This window comes from Monodelphis domestica, chromosome 3, assembly GCF_027887165.1.
Source record: "Monodelphis domestica isolate mMonDom1 chromosome 3, mMonDom1.pri, whole genome shotgun sequence".
NCBI lineage: Eukaryota > Metazoa > Chordata > Mammalia > Didelphimorphia > Didelphidae > Monodelphis > Monodelphis domestica.
In genome coordinates this window covers 274434758-274455018 of record NC_077229.1, presented here as the reverse complement: position 1 = coordinate 274455018, position 20261 = coordinate 274434758, and the positions used below count along the sequence as shown (strand labels likewise).

The window sequence follows — 20261 nt, the reverse complement described above, 5'->3', positions numbered from 1 at the left end:
ATACTAAGCTGCTGGTTCTAGCTTGCTTCCTCAGGGAAAAAGTAAAGTAAATGTATTTAATCCTTCTTCTATAAGAAAACTCCTTGAGAACAGGGATTGTTTCGTTCTTTGTACTTGTATCCCCAGCACCTTGGTTACTTGTTGATTATTCTTCTCTATTAAACAAACCTGGTTTCTTTAACTCGTATCTGTGATGACTTGGTTCCAAGTCACCTCAATCAGCATTCTGATTGCCAGTTGTCAATATCCTTTCTAAAATGAGGTGCCAGGTCAGAACTCAAGACTCTTAACGATGGTGTGACAAATACTTGGACATGATGCCAAGAGAAGGATTTCCTCCTTGGAAATATGCCTTGCCTATCTCTTATAAAATTTAAGAGAGGCAGCTGGGTGGTACAGTGGATTAAGCATTAGGTCTAGAGATAGGAGGTCCTGGGTTCAAATTCTTGCTTCAGACACTTCCCAACAGTGTGGCCCTGGGCAAGTCACTTAATCCTCCACTGCCTAGCCCTTACCACTCAACTAATACACAGTATTAATTCCAAGACAGAAGGTAAGGGTTTAAAAAACAAACAAAACCAACTGAACATGATATGGGCAAATAAAGAACTATGGATAGAAGCTAATTACTGAAGAGCTAACTAGATTGTAAAAAAAAAAGCAGGTGATAACTTACAATATTCAAAACCTCAGAAAAGGGGTTCCTTGGAACTTCCTCAGACTATCTTTGTTTCCTTGTGGTAACTCTATTCTCTTATGGTCTCTGCCCTTTACCTTTTCTTGTTTCTCTGCACTATCTACCTTTCTAGATAGATTCCATCTTAGCCTTGCTAACTGGCTCCTAGATTTCTGCCTTTGCTTTTCCCATGCCAGTCTCTTAGTTCAGTCTGCCTTTTACTCCCTTGGACATTAGAGGAATGCTGGCATAGTCATTTATGAAATCAGTTTTCATAATGTGTGAATGTGTGGTTATTTTGTCTTGGAAAAGACGATAGCCAGGGTCACACCTTACAAACTCAAGAATCATTCCATTAAACAGGTAATGCGACTAAGAAGGCTTTTAAAATCTTAGTCTGTTACCCAGTATATTAAAAGCAAAGTCTACCATAAATGTTACCTTTATTACTTAGCTTTGTACAGTTTTAATATACTGCACTGTGGAAGAAGCTCTTGTAAGCTAAATTATATATAGGAAGACTTGGAATGATAAGAACCATTAGTGGTTATCCAGTTCTATTTCCTTATTTAACAGAGGAGAAAACTGAAGCCTCCAAAAGTTTAGTGATCTGTCAAAAGACACACATGTACCAAGTGGCAACCCTGATATTTGAATCAAATAAGTAAACTCTCTGTGTACAAAAACTTAACATACCCCTCACTCTGATTTTTTTCAATAAGTATAATTATAGACTAGAACACATATTTAATTAAATTTGGCCATAACATTTTATGCTGTTTCATAATGAACCCACACTACAGTTTATAGAATATTAAGACAAAAGCCCTTTTATCTTAGCAATTTGGAATAAAATTCCTGTTAGGTTTCAAAATGACTAGATTATGCCGGAAAAGCTGTGATTTATCTGAATTTTTGCTATCTCCAGTTAAGTAATTAAATTATACTAACTCCCAGGTATTGTCTTCATCCATTAGCATCCTATTCCAGTGCCTTACTGTTGTAGGAGGAGAACCTGTTTTTTTTTTTTAAAGGCTGTGGCTAGTAGGCAAAATGCTGATGCTCCTGGCCAATTTAGGAAGATGTTTATTATGGGCCTACAGATAATCATGATCTGGAGACTAACCCAGCTAAGTTGAGAGGTTCACCACTGAAAGACTGGCACCAGATGATTTGGGTGCAGGGGGAGGCCTGAAACTACTAATAATATATAGAAAGGTTGTAATTGAATTTAGTGGAGGAAACAGTTACATTGGTGAAATCACAGACATTTTGAAGCACAGAAGAAATTCAATCATTTTATCTCCTCACCTCTGTCCACACAAGTCTGAGTTGAAGGAAACCCAACTTCCCAGAAATTTTCAGGTGTGTTAGGAGGAATATAGCGGAATCGGTGTCTTGAACAGGAGGCTAGCTTCTTTTCTCTTTCTTCTTCTGGAATATCTGCATAATACTAATAATAAAAATTGGTAAATTTTTCCCCTCAAAAAGTAGGTATCATGGTCTAAGACAAATATGCTCCCTAAATAAAATATTTGAAGAACGAATGGTTAAAGAACCATCTATACTAAAGAGTATAGAAAATTGACATAAAGACAACACTTTCAGTGTTGTGTCCTTCAAAGTTATTTTTAAAACTGTTCAGTTTTAGGGTTAAATATTGGCAATTACTAGGTCTTAATCTAAAGGCTATAGTTTTCACTGACAAATGAACTCTATTTTTTACAAACTGCATTGATGATAAATTTCTCCTATATATGTGATTATGAAAGCCAGATGTATAATACTAAAAATTCAGACCTAAAGATCATAATTACTTTAGTACCGTGAAAAATACAAAGTTTTTGAGTGGGAAAAGGCCTTAGAAACAATTTAGTTCAGGTCTCTCATTTATAAATGAGAAAATCAGAGGCAGGACTAGAAAGAAAGCAAACCTTTTAACTTTCAGTATAGTGCTTGTTTTCACAATACATAATGAATTTGTGGCATGTGTATATTTCTTATAAACTTTCATAGAAGAGATTTTAATACATGACAACCCATGTGCTGGAAAGAGAAAAAAATATGGGACAGAAGCAACTACAATGAATAAAAAGAAAAATTAATGGATGAGAGAAGAGCAATCATATCATTATAGAGAAAGTATGATTCTAAATTTTACCAGAAACTTAGCTAGTCAGTTCTCTAAATTTTTAGTGCTTGGGAAAATGAGGAAGAATAGCTCATATATATACATATATATATATATATATACACACATATACACACATTCTTTAGGATTAAGATGAAAAGCTGAAAATCCTAACAGAAAGACAGAGAAGATTAAGTCTCTCTAACATGGGAGGAGCTTAATCAACTTATAATACTGTTTATCCAATATATAGTTTGTATGTGGCTGAATGCATGATGTCTCCCCTTATTGAATTGTGGGGTGGCTAGGTGACATAAAATATTTATCCTGAGTTCAAATCAGGACTCAAGACAAATTATCAGCTATGTGACCCTGGACAAGTCACTTAATCTTGTTTGCCTCAGTTTCCTCATCTGTAAAATGAGCTGGAGAAAGAAACGGCAAGTCACTCCAGTATCTTTGCAAAGAAATCTCCAAAAAGAGGCCCCAGAAGAGCTGGACACAACTAAGCAAATTAAATTGTGAACTTCTTGATGACATGAACTGATTTTTCTTTCTTCAAATCCTCAGTACAAACCACAGTGTCTGGCACATAGTATGCTCAAAAATGTCTATTGATTGACTACATCTTAGCTATTATAAAGCTGCAGAATTTTTAGAACTTTCTTTTTGACATATATCTAAATGCTCTGCTATGAGTTGATGAAAGAAGAGAGACTGCAAAGATGAAAAGAAATTGAACCCCGACTTCCACATAATCCAATTATGTATAGTTTATCTATGAGATCAGCCAGCTATACTGGATGTTATAGAGAACAATGAATATACTTCAAAACAAGGGTGTTTAGAAATCTTCATTAAATTTTTGTTCTGATTCATGCCATGTGTAATAATTGAATATAAGGCCACATTTATGTGAACTGTTTAATACTGTATAGAGACAGATTGTGAGAGGAAAAAATGTCAGGACAATAAAGATAAAGAATATCCTTTGCTAATGATATTTTCTAACCTGGCCGAGTTAAAGAAAACAAATGGGATGCAAAATGGGCTTTCACTGAAAGTGTTGAACTCTAGGCCATACTGAATTGGTACCAGACAGTTAATTTAAAAGACAGTAACTTCTTATTGACAAAGGTAAAAGAAGGGTCAAATCAATCCCAAATCAGCTCATGTGGAGTTCATAAAAAGCAATGTACTTTTACAAATTATTATTTCACATCATTAACATTTTTGTTTCTAATGATGCCCTTTAAAACATTTTACTGATGTGTTTGTTTTTACATTTTGAACTTTCACAGAGTACTCCTACTTCGGGCGAGGACTCTTGTAATCAAGTAAAAAAGTTAAGTAAAACTAATTAGGATCTCATCTGAAAGTGCACACAATATGCCACTTCTGTAGCATCCCTCTCTTCTTACTTTACACTGCATCAATTTGTAAGAATCTTTTCATGTCTTTCTGAAAACATTGATTTCCTTTTTTTTTACAGTATGATAATACTCTATCACACTCATAGATAATAACTTTTTTAGTGGTTCAATTGCCAGACATCCTCTTAGTTTCCAGTTTTCTGCCATCACAAAATGAGCAACGATACAGCTCTCTTTGTGGTGGCAAGGACTGGAAATTGAGAAGATGCCCATCAATTGGGGAATGACTGAGCAAGTTGTGGTATATGGTTGTAACAAAAGACTTCTTATGCTATAAGAAATAATGAGGATGATTTCAGAAAAAACCTAGGAAGACTTATATGAACTAATGCAAAGTGAGAATAGCAATGTGGCATGATGATCAACTATGAAAACTCTAACTTCTCTGATCAATACACTGATCTGAGACAATTCCAAAGGACCCATGATGAAAAATATTAACCCTCAGAAAGAACTGATAAATTCTGAATGCAGAATGAAAGATACTTTTAAAAAACTTTATTTTCTTTTGGTTCTTTTGCAACATGGCTTATATGGAAATGTTTTGCATATGACATGTATGACTAATATATTTCTTGCCTTCTCAAGGGCTGGAGAAGGGAGAGAGAGAATTTGGAACTGAAAATTTTAAAAAACGAATTTTAAAATTATTTTACATATAATGGGGAAATTTCTAATGAAATGAATAAAAATGTGTTAACAATAACAAGATATGATTCATTGATTAATATTGTCTGTGAAAGCCTTTGTGTTCCATCCTCAAATTTTCATCAAAGATGTCCTCAAATCATGAACTGATGGACTCTCATACAAATTTTGTATAGAAGGAAATAAAGGCATATAATGTTGCTAGGTTTTTACATCTCTTGTTAACCAATTTTTTTTGCATCAAAAATGTCCAACATTTCCCCAATGCTTCTGATATTTTTCCTTCAGTGCATAGTACATAGTAGGTGCTTAACAAATGTTTATTGTATTTCATTTTCCTATAAGGTGATGCTACCTCCTCTAAGGTTTGTAAAATATATTATTAAAATTATATTACCTAATTAGAGAATCACAGAATGATCAAGTGTTATTTCCAATTCAGAAATGAATATACTGAAGTTCAAAGTACAAAGTTCAAAATACAACTAATTGGGTCTTTCCTGGTTCTGATTCTAGAAGTCGTTTGACTCTTGATTCATAAGTTACTGTTCTTCAGTATGATGATATAAATATTTTAAATGTTTTACTAATTTGATGAATGTAATGATTCTTAAGATAAAATTCCCTATCAAGACTCAGTCACAATTAAATAGTCATTTCAAGAAGATCTGAGTTTAAATCATGCCTCAAGTACTTCTTAACTACTTTGTCTGTAGACAAATCACTTAAACTTTGTAGGCCTTAGTTTCTTCATTTGTAAAATATATTTTTTCAATTGAAGAGGAGGGGAGATGGTTGGAAGTAGGAAAAATAAGTATTTGCTAACTGAAAAAAATATTATCATTTTAAATTCCACTAAAAAATTGAGGGAGTTGGATTCATTTCTAAGGTTGCTTTTAGGTCTAAAGAAAAAATATGGTAAAGAGAAAGTCATCCATCAACTTTTTGCAAATAGTAAGGTGCCATTAAAGTGCCAAGTAAGAAAAAACACAGGCCCAAATAATTTTATTTGGAGTAAAAATGGGTATACATCTCTTATTTACAGTAATGTAAAAATGGAGATTTAAACCCTAGACTTCAATCCCAAGAAGTCCTTGGTATTTCCCAGAATTCCCTATAATCTCACCTGAGTCCCCACCTGGGCGAGATCACAATTTGTATTTAAATTGGCTGTAATGCCTACTTTGGCCTCTCTCTCTTCCTCTACTTGAAGATGGCAAGATGTAGTGAGTAAGATGTAAATGGGCTAATCAGCCCTAGACACGTGTTTTATTATTTTGTATCCTTGATTTCTAATAATCTTAATAAACCTCATAAAATATAATATTTCTATTACTAGAGACTAATTTAACTTTTACAGTTAATGGCAACCACTAGATCGGATGAGAACTTCTCAATTTTTTTTTTTAACGAGATGGCCTAGATAATGTTTAAGCCATGTTTCTCCAAGGTTTTTTAGCAAAGCCTCTTGACTCAGCTTGCTCCCGTTGCCTGTTTGCCTGCTATCCACTCCTGCCTGCATTCATCCGCTCCGGACCTGCTTGATCACTCTCCCAGTCCTGACCTACCTGGCTCCAGTCCTGGCCCCAGCTACTCTGCCCTCCAATCCAGATCACTCATCACCCCAGTACCCAGACTGCTGGTAGCTGTCCCAGTTTCTTCAGGACTCACAAACACCAGCTGGTAAAAACAGGGATGTTCTTCCTTAGGCTACAGGGACCACAGGGGGGAGACAATAAGGGGAAGGAAGAGACTTTTCCAAGCAGGAAGTTCATTACAAGCATGGCGGATTTCACAGGATATCTTTTGAGTGCACTGATTCTGTTACTTATCTCACCTGGGATTCAGGGGAAAAATTTAGCTCCCTGTAACTCTTTAGCCCAATTTGAGATTCCAAAAACCCATCCTCACTATGGGGGGGCAGCTCAGTGGATTGAGAGCCAAGCCTAGAGACTGGAGGTCCTGGGTTAAAATCTGGCCTCATACAATTCCTAGCTGTGGGACCCTGGGCAAGTCACTTGAACCCCATTGCTCACCCCTTACCAATCTTCTGCTTCTGACAATAGGCATCTAAATGGATAAAAACCAAGGAACTTTAAGGAGACTGGAGGTTAATTTTTAAGGCTTTTTGGACTCCAATATTTTATAAAAACCTCTGTATTTTATTGCATTTTACTGATTGTTTTAAGATTTAATTTTGTTGGTTTTAAGTTCATATATTAATGCATTCAATACTATTCTGTTACACTGAATCATTTTAACGTACTGGGTTTTAGCTACTGTTATATTCTGTTGCTTTTCCCCTATAACTATACTGAACAAATATTATTGAATAAGCCCATATATAAAAACAGCATTTTTCTATTTTTGACTTTGTAAATTATCACACAGAGGATAGATGGACTTTCTAAAAACTGGATACAACTGTATAACAACCTTTGGAAAATTTAATGAGCTAAATATCTCAAATTGATTTTAAGGGGTCTTTTAGACATGATTTTTATTTTTTATTTTTCCCAACAACTCTGGTCATTTTGCCTGTTTCTAACATGAAATAAGGTCCATTTTATTAGCTGAAGTGAAATACAATTATAATCCCCACCTCCTACATTTATAAAAATGTGAATGGATGGGACATCACAGTCTCATACCAAAGGAGCAGGGAAGTTAATCCCTGAATGACTCTCTAAAGAGGAACCTCTCTCATTTATAACTCTTCAGCTCACTTTACCCAATATCAGCAGTACAGAGTTTTGGGTTTTTTTCCTAGACTCCTCTGCCGCATTTTCTTAATGATATCTAGATTTCTTGATGATGTTCTAGACCCAAATAAGTTTTATTTTGTTTAAAAATATGTTTGCCAAGGTTGAAACATTGCTACACCTGAAAAAATTGTGACAAATATCCATCAGTTCATAGGTTCTTTTTTGTCATACAGCAACTTATATAAAATATGATAGTGGGTTTGCTTGTTATTGTAATTAATTGGGCTATTGAGAATTTTGGTGATATTGATATCTACATATTTGTACTACTGTTCTTTATAAAAAAACTGTTACCTTGTGAAATTCATTTGCCCGTACTCACAATGGATCATGGCCAGGTATGAAGAGGAAATGGATCTCATTTTTGGTGAGAAAACCTTGTATTCTATATTTCCTTAGCTGACACAGTGTGTCAATGGTTATAAGCTATATTTTTGAATTTTAAAACTATTTTATTATTATATTTTTTTTGCATGTGCAATATACTATTTCAGTTTATTTTTTCTCTCCTTTTTATATTTGAAGCACATGTCACCAGGATTAAGATTTTCTTTAACTTTTTTGATTTAGCAGTAATATGTTTAAAATATATTTGCTATAATGTCAATGCATGCCCCCAAAGCTTGAGACTATAAAAATGATGCCACTAATTATTTAAAAAATATTATGGGACTTTGCTTAATGATTCTGTCTGATTCCAGGACAAGATATACAAAAAGAGCCATTGCACAGGGTCAAAGAAGCAAAAGCTAAACCTGAATTGTGCCAAAAGAGCACACAGGTCAAAAAAAAAAAAGAAACCAATTTGGAAGGATTGATGCACTTTTAAGCCAATACAAAGGACTTGAACCTAGTGTGAAGACTCAAGGTTGCGACGCTTAACATACATTAAGACATAGGCCTTCCTTGTATCCACACTCTTCTTGAAAATACTTACAGACGAATATCTCAAATTTGGTTCCTACCTGGCTCCTATAATCTAGTCCCTATTCTGTCTTTCATAATGTGTCAACTTTCTGTAGTTCTGGCTACTGACTGAGTAAATGCTTAATTGCTTATAATATTTTAATTAGGTCCTGATTCAAGGACCTGTTATAGTTTTATTTTTCCTTACTTAGAATTTTTACATATAAGACTTTGATAGCCTATATTTCATTCAGAAATTATCTTTTTTTATTTGGATTTTCTGATTTTTTTTATTACTCTTGCCAATTGATTCATATGCCTCATAACTTAGTCATGCATCTCTAAATGATCTCTGTGTTTTTCAATTACCCTCTTCACGGGGGTAAGGTAAAATTATTATTACTTTAAATTGCAAAGTTTAAATTCCTTTTGAGAGTAATTTAGGTTAAGAAACATGCTACTTCTCCGAATCCAGAAACTGAACTGTTTGGAGAAGACACTGTGAAGATGCCTCCACAGACCACAAGCTGCATGAGAAAGATCAAGAATCAAGAATGAACTTTGGGTGTGGTTGATTGAACATTTATTTGTGTGTATACTCTTATGCCAAAGGGGACTTCCCCTAACTGGCTTTTTGTCAATGTGCCTAGTTAATCATTGGTTTTGTTCTCTTTTCCTCTTATCCTCAAATTGTTGTAATGTCAAAGTTGGTATGTTTACAAGCCCCATCAGAGACTAGTCTTCCTCAGGCCTCAGGGGGATAATGTAAAATGGAGATTTGAACCCTAGACTTTAATCCCCAGAAGTCCTTGGTAATTCCCAGAATTCCCTATAATTTCACCTGAGTCCCCACCTGGGTAAGAACACAATTTGTATTTAAATTGGCTGTAATGCCTACTTTGGCCTCTCTCTCTTCCTCTACTCGGAGATGGCAAGATGTACTGAGTAAGATGTGAATGGGCTAATCAGCCCTAGACACATGTTTTATTATTTTATATCCTTGATTTCTAATAATCTTAATAAACCTCATAAAATATAATATTTCTATTACTAGAGACTTTAATATAACTTTTACAGTAACAAGAAATAATGTTTTAGTTTCTTAGTTCACAGCAGTTAGGGCTTAGAGCCTGGGTTTCCATCTATTAGTCCCTCCAGGATACTGTCTCAAATACTTTATTTTTCCTTTCTTCAGTACTTAGTTACTTTCACAAATTTGTAAACAGGGTTAGAACTTCTAGCAAAATATGACTAGGATCAATCATTTTTTTTTGGGGGGGGGGTGGCAAACAATGGAGATAAAGTGTTTACTTACAATTTCACATTCTTTACATGTGTGTCCAAGTAATTTTCTCCTCTCTTCTTTTTTCCGTACTACCTCAATGTGAGGGAAATTTTGTAATGTGGTCTTTCTGAAAAAAAAAATCAGATAGCACTTATAATTATATTTTAATATTTACTTCAAACAGCTTAGTCAGTGGTGACACCACAAACGCCTCAATTTTGAGGAATAATAATGGATATTTTTACAGTACTTTATATAGCTTGCAAAATGCTTTAAATGTTACCTGATTTGCTTAGAAAACCTTTGAGAAAAGAGAACAAAATAAAACAATCCTAGCAAAATCCAAACATTCCTTTTTATTTTCTCTTTTTGCTTCAAAGGAAGAACTCATTTCTCCTTCCAGGCATCATAGTACTATTATGGGAAAAAACAATACTGATGCTATCCTTTCCTATTTATCCCTCAAAGTAAAGGCAATGATTAAGTATTTTAAAAGAATCTAAAACCTGGCATTGGAGCTCCCCATTACAGGTAAAGAGAATATTGTGTCTAAAGCAATGTAACCATACATACTCTACAAATTTAAAATATAGTTTAAATGTTCCTAAATATCTAATAAGGCTTAACTAAACACTTTTTTTTGTGTGGAAGGAAATATTACCTTCTTTTGAATTCTTTAAAATAATAGAACTCAAATATTAAAATACTTATATCTTCTCCTGCAAAAAAAGGGTTCCACTTCAGGGAACACCAGAGTATCTAAAAGCCACTGTTGTGTTATTTTGGAGGAAAAAAAGTAATCCATGAACACAAAAGTATAAAATATAAAGTACTTAAAGAAACCAACATATGAAAAATCAAATGATGAATGAAGAATTGGCTTCACATTACAAAAAAAATTATATTTAAAAGTGAATTCCTAGTTCCATTCAAAACATAATTTGATTACAGAGTCAATTTTCACACAACTCAAATAGCATCTAGTTCATAAAAATAAGGCACTAATATCCAATTCTACACTTAGGCTAATAGACATCTATTAAGCAAGAACTTTACTCTCAAAATTATTTTCCAATTGTTCCTAGTTTGGTTATAAAACCTCTTGAATTTTTTTTCCAGGTCCTAGATTCTTGATAGTTCAGAACAGTTTAAGAATGAGGAACAGAGGTCAAGGAATACATCTATCACAGCTAGACCTTAGCATACAGATTGTTGGAATCAAGAATCGTATTCAGATCTCATTTTTGACCCTTATTACTTGTGATCACAGACAAGTGCCTTGACTTCTGAGTCTTAGTTCATTTATCTCTAACATGGAGATAACAATTCCTGTGGTACTTGCCCTCATGGGGCTGCTATACAGGCCAAATGTATGGAAAACTCTTTGCAAACCTTAAGCACTATGATCTCAGTTATTCTTACTCATTTCTTTCAAGGAATATACAGTGATGCCTTAAAGAAAAACCCTGGGCTCCACCACTAGGTAACTTGAAAGATATCCTTAACTAAGAGAGCAAAACTTTAACCATAGTAGATTTTTCAAGCTTGTGACCACTGCTTTCCTCCTGTTCCTCTATCCTAGTCTACTCTTGAAATGGAATTTGCTGGTATTCCCAGGAACAGAATTAGTAGCAACATTTGTCTCTCTGAGCCTCCACGTCCCTTGAAGGCTCCTCATCCCCTTCTCTCCTGGGCACCTGGACTCCACAGTAGCTATGCCCCTTTTAAGTTCCTGAAGTTATAGATAGCTGTCTGAAATTCTTTGCTTATTGTCAATAACATAGATATTAAAGTTATTTTTAATATGCATTTTATATTTTTAAACTGCTTATTTTCTTTTTAACAATGCATATCAGGTTTTCCCCCCTTTCAAGAGAAATAGTCTATGAACTAAAAGGCAGAAATATGATCATATATATGTATGCATACACATACATATATCAAATGTGAACTATGCAAACACTAAGGATTAATGAATTTTAATTTTTAACAAAACGTAGAATAGAGATATCAGAACACACAATCATGCTACTAAAGGTTAAAAAGCAGAATTTAAAATCCATAAAGACTACAATCCTGGAGAAAATATCAGACAAATTTTTGTATAATTTGATAACCTTACAAAAGCAGTATTTCAAGTTTGAAATAAAATCAAATAAAACGGCTGGTACCAAAATGAAATAGAGAACTACTGCCAATGTAAAAAGTAATAAACACTTTCTTTCCTATAAAGTTATTTCCTTTTCTCTGCATGACCTTTCTTCTTCATAATGCTGACATGAAATGAGATCCCATCTCTTCTAAGTAATGACTTTTAGCAGTTCAAGACAATGTTCTTTCTAAATGATAGTTTGGCAATCCTTACAATTACCCTCTAACATTAACCATGTCCATCAAGATAAATTACCTTTCATCATCTTTAAAGTAAGGCTCCACAAATGCTTTTTGTTTGACTTTATCAGGTATATCTTCATGACCTGCCAAAAAAACCAATACATTTTTCATAAAGTGATTATGGAAGTTAGACGAAATTCATATAACTCCTAGCCGTAGAGTTAGAAGGGACTGATAATGCTACTGAATTCAATCACTTCATTTTACAGATGAGACTTAGAGATGTTAAGTGACTTTTCCCAGCTTGTGAAAGTAGGTAAGTGGCAGAGCCAGGTCTTTGCCTCCTATTTGTCAACTTGATTGGGTGGCATGGCCTCATGCAAGTACAAGAGAATTCAAATTCCTATGGCTTGGTTCCTTTTGTGTCTGCAAAATAGGAATAGCAATATTTCTTGTGCCTATTTCAGTATTCTCAATAAGCTGAAATCAGAAAGTATATGTAAAAGAGTTAGAACCCTAGGGAGAACTCCATAAATTTAATATATCATTTTTTACTATAACCTCTTTGGAAGTAGAAAAAACACTACCTCTTTATTTCCCAGACCAGAACTGACATATTCTGCTTAAAAGGAGAAAAAAAAAATAAAAGACTTTCATAAAGTACACAGGAAAAATTAATAACAGGACAAAGATCAAAGCTCATGGACCCTGAATTGAAAGCTTAATATTAAAGTCATACTCCTTCCCTTAGAGAGTCAATCACCATCATCATAATTAACAAAGTTATTGTATCCCTAATGTTTAAAACATTACATTAGGCATGGGAAATCAAAGAGGTCTAACATAAGGCGTTTATTCTCAAAGTATATGATCTAATTAGGTGGAAAAGGCAAATTATTTTTAAAAATTAATAATATAATCTAAAATGATGACCTTTGCACTAATTATCTTTAGTGTTCTTTTCAATGGCACAATTCCATTTCTAAGGAAAGAAAAGTAGATAAAAACAACAGAAATTCTGAAGAGATATCAAGATGGGAAGCTAAGGAAAGTTTCAGAGGGTAATATAATTAAATTGGGCCTTGAAGACAGAAAATGGAAGAGGAGGAGAAAAGGCAGGAAAGATGGAAGCAGCAGGGAATCAGATTATAGATGCAGAGTCAGTAATAAGGAGGGAAAATGAAGATGTTTGGAGGTAAGGGTTCTTATGTAAGGGAAGGGAAGGGTAGGGAAGGGAAGAGGGGAGATAAAAGAATAAAGAAATAGATGGCAGAGGGCTTTGAATGATAATCTAAGGAGTATGGACTTTGTTCTTTAGGTAAGGGAGAGCTACTGAAGGTTTTTGAGTGATATGACTTTTATCAAATTTATCGTCAAGAATGGGCAAAGTGATACTTTCAGAAGTTTAATTCTGGCAGTAGTGTATAAAACAGAACGACAGGTTTAGGCACAAGACGATGAGTCTAAACAATGTAAGCATTGTTATTATCCCTAACTGAAAGAGGGACTGAAACACTGGATAGGAAAAAGAACTGGCGAGATTTTTGAGTGTAAGGTGAAGCAAGCGGCTTAAATTGAAATGTTTAGTAGGCACTTCTAGAGCTCAGAAAGTTTAGTGATTAGAATTTGAGTGTTATTTCAGTAGAAGTGACACAGCTTTAAGTGTAAATAACAGATTTAGGAATAGAATGTACATAAAAGGCAGAGGGCCAAGGACTGAGCTTTGTAGTAACCCACATTAAGGGGCAAAAGGACAAATATATATATATATATATATATAGCAAGGGAAAAAAACAGGGCAGTCAGATGGGGAACAACTAAAACTGTGGAAGTATATTACAGCTGACAAGGACCTTGAAGATATACAATGTACTCTCCTCATATATAGAGAGTACACTTAGAGGTAGTTGAGGATACTTGCCTTAGGTTGCCATACCTAGTGAGTGGCGGTGACAGTTCTCAAACTCATGGGTTCTGATTCTAAATCTTGCTCTAACCATTCCAATTTGATTTCATCAGAAATAAGTAGTATATAGTATCATAAAAGGCAAGAAAGAGGGGCAGCTAGGTGGCTCGGTGGATAGAGAGCCAGGCCTACCTAGAGACAAGTAGTCCTGGGTTCAAATCTGGCCTCAGATACTTTCTAGCTATGTGACTCTGGGCAAGTCACTTAACTGTTTGCCTAATCCTTACCCTCTTCTGCCTTGTGATACTTATCAATTTTAAGACAGAAGATATGAGTTTTTTAAAGAGTGGTAAACAATGTTAATAACCACACAGAGAGGTTCATTCATAACCTTGAAAAAGAAACTAAGAATAATATGAGTAGAAGCCAGATTGCCAAGTATAGTGGAACCCCTCTCTGCCTCCCCCCACAAATAATAAATGACAGCATTGACTATAAATCATTCTTCAGAATTATAGTGGTAAAAGGAAAAGATAAAAGTCTTTTTTTCAGACTTTAGTGGTATTTGTTACCACTGATATAAAAAGGTTTGTAAATACATAGAAACACACGTGTGTGTGCATACTGAGTTTCCCAAAGGTTTATCCTCCACAAAAAAGGTTTAAATACCATTTGAGTGGGTCATAGGAAAAATGATGAAACAAGAAGCTGAGATATTGGCAATGGTATGTAAGTGAGATGTCTATAGAAGCTTCATAGTATCACAAATGGGAAATTTATATGGTTTAACAAATTCTATCAGATGCCTATACCAAATTATTATTTTAAAAGATGGGATAAGTTAACTGGGCATAAATACTAACCAAAAGGAAAAATATTTAAAGTACTTGTTTGAAATAACATTTTTTTTTACTTCCCTAGCTTTGCATCAATTTATGACAATGTATTTTTCTGTAAATGCAAATATCAGACAACTTCTGTATTCTACATCTTGGACAAATGACCTAATTTTTGACTTTCCTTTTTATAGCTAAATGAAGTGGCCATTTGTGTCCAAGGCACACATACCAAATGTCTTAAGATAGGCATTTTCTAAAACTCAAAGCAAGTCTTTGTAGTCATCAACTTACATACAAATGAGAAGCCTGAGATATTACCAGTTGGCCCAGAGCAATGATCCCCATTTCTTCTACTTGTTGGGTTAAAAGAGAATAAAGCAGTTTTTAATTGCAGCACAAAGTAGAAACTCTGAATGACTTTTCCTATTTAAAAAATAAATGTTACAGTGTTCAGGCTATTTGGCATTACTATGAAATGAACTGTAAGGTGCAGCATGGAATAGTGGATAGAAAGCTAGTTTTGAAGCAAGGTAGACCTGAGGTCAAGATTTGCTTCTGCCACCCAACTGACTGGGCAAGTTATTTTAGCTTCTCAATGCTCAAGGCCAGAGGTGTTAAACACATGGCTCAGGCCTGTGGCACTCTGAGTGTAGTACAAATCAAAATATAATTGGGAAATATTTAAAAAAAAAAGTAAAAACCAATAAAACACAGATAATACTAATATGTGGTTTTTCTAAGTTAATATGGGGGGTCTCCAGGGATCCATCCATACAGTTTATGGTTCACATTTCTTATTGCATTTGATATCAAGGCTCTCGGTAATTCTCTTAAGACGATAATTATCAGGGATATAGACCTGGGATGAGGGAGAGAATTTCCTACTTTGGGAGTTCCCTAACAATGAAATCATCAGGCCAGTCTAAAAACTTGTGAAAAACCCTGAACTGGAATCCCAAATTTATTAGATAGGTGAACTTGGAAGTCACCTCACTTATCTCTGGGCTTGACTCCTCAGGCAAATGAGGATAACCACCCTTGAACAGCCTGCTTTCAAGTGCTGTTTTTAAGAAAACATTTATAGATAATTTAAGTTTTGTCAAGCCTGTGGACTTATTTTCCTTTTCTTTGCACTATAGAAATATGAGCTATATAAGTTTATATAAGCTTTTGTGGTATGGTCTGAAAACTGCCCTGTATTTCTATGGGAAAACATGTTTTGAGTTTCAAACAAATGTCTTAAAAATGAACTTCTAGGATGCAAGTTATCTTTAAATTAGATGACACCTACTGATTTATCTTTTTTTTGGAGAAAATTAAGACTTCAGAATGTCTTTAATTCTATCTTGCTCTTTCCCCTCCCCTCTAATGTTTCCACCCCTCCAACCCCCCAATTAGGCATGAATTTACTTTCAGTCTTCAAAATGTTATTGGAGCTTAAGTATGTTCTCAATCATTTATTTAGAAAATTTGTATTAAGTGAGGTTGGATACCTTGCTATGAGCTCTTTCTTGTTCACATAAGAGCTAGCATGTATCTCAGTGATTATGCCTGCCTGGTTTTAGAGAGAAATCTTATGCAAAAGAAACCATTAATTAACTCTGACTTGTGAAAGAGTCTTTTCTTTAAAAAAGATGAACCCATTGGTATCCACACTACCTTTGGATTGTTCTTCTAGGCAGAAAAGCTTAACAAAGGTCTTGCCTGAATAGCTGTGATTTTAAAATTGAGAAATGATTCACATTGGTCTGATTCCAAAATAGATTGTAGCTCCATTGCCTTAGAAAATTCCAACCAGACTACCTACCTATAATTTCATTTAAGTACAATATTCCTCCTTTAACAGCTACCCCACTTATGTAAATATCACCCAAAAGATTTTAAATCTACCTGAAACTCTAATTACTTTAATTTAAAAGTGTCTAAAATAGAAGACAAGTCTAAATTATTTGCTCATATTTTTCCTAAGTCTCTCCCCATTGCCCTTTCTACTCTATAACAACTATTAATTTAATTATACTCGACATGAAATTTTCAGTTATTTTAAAAATCAATTCACATGAGAGGAGTGAAATCAACAGCTCAATGGACCAGTATACACGACTTTTAATTAAAATGATTATTTAATTAGCACATTAGCTTCCAACAGGTCATATCCTAATTGAAAAGGTTGCACTCCAGTTCTTATGGAACAGCTGATTAAAGGAGGAAAAGGAAAAAAAAATTCCTCACTTCAGAGGAATAACACACTTACTGTTTAGTTTCTTTGTAGCAACTGATAATTCATCATCTTCTACATGGAGATTTTCTTCTTGCTCACATAGTGGAGAAGAATTTGCCAAATAGGATTCATATTCTTCATGTGTTGTCTGATCAAACAATTCAGCTAAGCTATCATTCATTTTTCTTTCTTGCTCTGAAAAAGATTTTTTTCAGGCAATAAACAATGTTTAATATATAAACATAAGGGGCAAGACACACAAACTCTCAATGCCATGGAGTTATATCACATATTTACAAAAGAGCCCAAAGTTTTGTAATAAGGCTATAAAATATCTCAAGTAATTTCATTTTTTCTTATAAGGATGGCTATAAAAATTTGAGATTTTAACTTTTTTCTCTTTAAATTACTAGTTATGAGGCTAGCTGGTGTGAGTAAATTTTAGTGCATAACAATGAAGAATTGAAGAACAAGTATAAAAGGAATATCTAATAAATTGGATGTGTGTCATCCACTAGTACACTTGTGATGTCATATGAAAGAAAAGATGGTCTCCATCCTGTTAGATGGACCTTCTATGGCAAACTTAAAGGTGGTCCTGGTCAAGAGTCACATAGGATGGGCAGGCTCAGATGTGTAACAAACTTTCTGCATCAATGGAAAGAACTTCCAAATGAAGGAGATTAAAGACACAATCAAATACTAAATTATTAGAGCTCATGTATGATGCATGTTGGTAGACCTGAGATTTTAAAATGAGGTTAGGTATTTCCTTCAAGTCTTCTTATCATCATGTTCTCCTATATGTCTTCCATTGTGACAAGGAAATCACTTTAAAATATTGATATATATTAATTTAAGGTCACCAAGGAATTCAGCTATGTAATTCCTTAATGAAAACTCAAGTCAGCAGTCAACCTTTTATGGAGTTTAATTACAAACAGGAGGAAGAGAGAAGAGAGAGAGAAGAGAGAAGAGAGAGAGAAGAGAGAGAGAGAGAGAGAGAGAGAGAGAGAGAGAGAGAGAGAGAGAGAGAGAGAGAGAGAGAGAGAGAGAGAGAGAGAGGAATAGGGCTTAAATACCCCCTCTGTTTAGGCTGGGCCAAAAAGCCCAAGCCCTTAGATAGCTGAGGCAAAGAAAAGAGATCAGTCCCTATCACTCACGTGACCAAAATGGAGAAACAGTCTCAGGGGCCTCCACCTCCAGCCTCCTTCAGAGCCAGCTTCTCAGAGCACAACCTCTCAGAGCAAAACCTCTCCAACCACCCCCTCAGTCCTCAGACCCCACTATCTTTAAGGAAACCATCCAAGTTCCCTCCCCTCAGTTCTCACATCTACCAATCACTGTCCATGTCTTCCCTGTGTCAATGGTGGCTCTACCTTAACCCAGGACCGCCCAGAGGTCTGTGGCTTTGCACATGTCTGTTGAAGGTCATATTCTCAAATAATTAAATCTTGATCTATGCTGCAGCCCTTCCTAAATCCTGTTAGGACTGAGTAGGGTGGAGATTGTAAGTTCCAAGACCTGATTCTGTCATTCCAAGTATCTCTATTGTATCAATTCTAAAATCAATCATGACTCAAAGAACTTCCTGTTTTATGCTTAAGCATAGGTCAAAGCCCTTTCCATTGTTCAGCAAAAGGTTTCTGTCCTAAAGTAATCTTAAGTAGGGAGGAGAAGGACCCTCCCATGCCAAGGGGGGGTTCACATTCCAATAGACTATCAGTAGGAAATTTTTCAAGTATGAAATTTCCCAATGGTGAAATTTCCAACATTTGTAAGTCTAAGAAATTTTAAGGTTTATACCATATAGAAATCATTCCAAGGTAGGAGAGGTTTCTCTTGTTCCTTTATTTTTTTGGGTCCAATATTCCAATAAACTATCTTCCTTACTAACATTCTTGCTGCATAAGCATCCTAAGTCTATTTCAAGCTATAACATATTTTTATATCAATTTCTGAACACAGAGCATTGCTGATAACATGCTACAACCAGCCTGTGCTCATCAGTTTTCCACTGCCCTCTGGCTTAACTGTAAAGTTAATTCTTCTGAAACTGTTTGTTATTAGTATCAATATTAATGTTAGAAAGGATCATTTTTATCATCAAACAATTTGGAATTATTGAAAACATTGAATCTCCAAAGCATTTTGGTTTCATTGTTTTAAACTTCCTATTCTAGTACTACTAGTTCCTTGTCCTTGCTCAGCTCCTATTTAAGACACGTATGTTGGCTGAACAAAAAGGTCACTTGCTTCCCAGCTGTTTGTCAGAATTGAGGTAACGTGTATATTTTCATCTGCTTTATTTTTTAATGTAGAAAGTTAAACTTGGTTTCATTTCCAAATCCTTTCCCTCCCTCTTGACCCTCTCCTATCTAGTTGAGAAGGCCAGAAATACCAAACCCACTATACATGTGAAGTAATACAAAATATTTTCATATCCCCATTATGTTTTAAATGTTGTAAAAGGGAAAAAAAAAAGCAAGAAAAATAAAGTGAAAGAAAATATGCTTCAATCTGCACTCAAGAGTTCTTCATTCAGAGTTTTCTTTCTGGAGGTGGATAGAATTTTTCATCATGAGTCCTGTAAAACTTGTAGTGGATCACCGCCTTGATCAGAATATATCTTTCCCAGCTGATCACTTAAAGTACTGATGTTACTGGGTACAATTTTCTCCTGGTTCTGCTGACTTCACATTATATCAGTTCATGTAAGTTTCCCAAGTTTTTTCTGTTTTGACAGTCAGTCTCCCTATTTTGAATTTCAAAACTACTCCACCCTATTCAGACCATTCTTTAGAAGATGGAATTTAGCTATTTCCTGATCAATAACAATAGAGATACTTGGAATAACAGAATCAGGTCTTGGAAACTACAATCTCCACCCTACTCAGGGTAACAAGATTAGGAAGGGCTGCAGCAAAACTCAAGATTTAATTATTTGAGAATATAGCCTTCAACAGACATGTGCAAAAAGGACAGACCTCTGGGCGGTCCTAGGTCAAGCTAGAGCCACCATTGGCACATGTGAGACGCAGGAAATGAGGTAGAGAACAACCTCTGGAGTTCTTGTGACTTTCTGTGAGGAGGGCTAGAGGCAGTGGGAGGCTGGTG

General features: G+C 34.8%; 1 protein-coding gene across 10 annotated transcripts in view; it reads right to left on the bottom strand.

Annotated features, from left to right (window-relative positions):
- Nucleotides 1-20261, bottom strand: part of RBBP8 (RB binding protein 8, endonuclease) — a 112851-nt gene that overhangs the window by 1222 nt on the left and 91368 nt on the right. For 6 of the 10 annotated variants that reach the window (XM_056823787.1, XM_056823790.1, XM_056823788.1 and 3 more), the window contains 5 exons: nt 17178-17339; nt 15215-15346; nt 12252-12321; nt 9875-9971; nt 1988-2129 (listed from right to left, as the gene is read on the bottom strand). In XM_056823787.1, the coding sequence (XP_056679765.1) occupies nt 1988-2129; nt 9875-9971; nt 12252-12321; nt 15215-15346; nt 17178-17339 (603 nt within the window). Of the gene's footprint in view, nt 1-1987; nt 2130-9874; nt 9972-12251; nt 12322-15214; nt 15347-17177; nt 17340-20261 lie in introns of those variants that run through there. The other 4 variants (XM_007487624.3, XM_056823793.1, XM_056823794.1 and 1 more) reach the window with 2 other exon arrangements.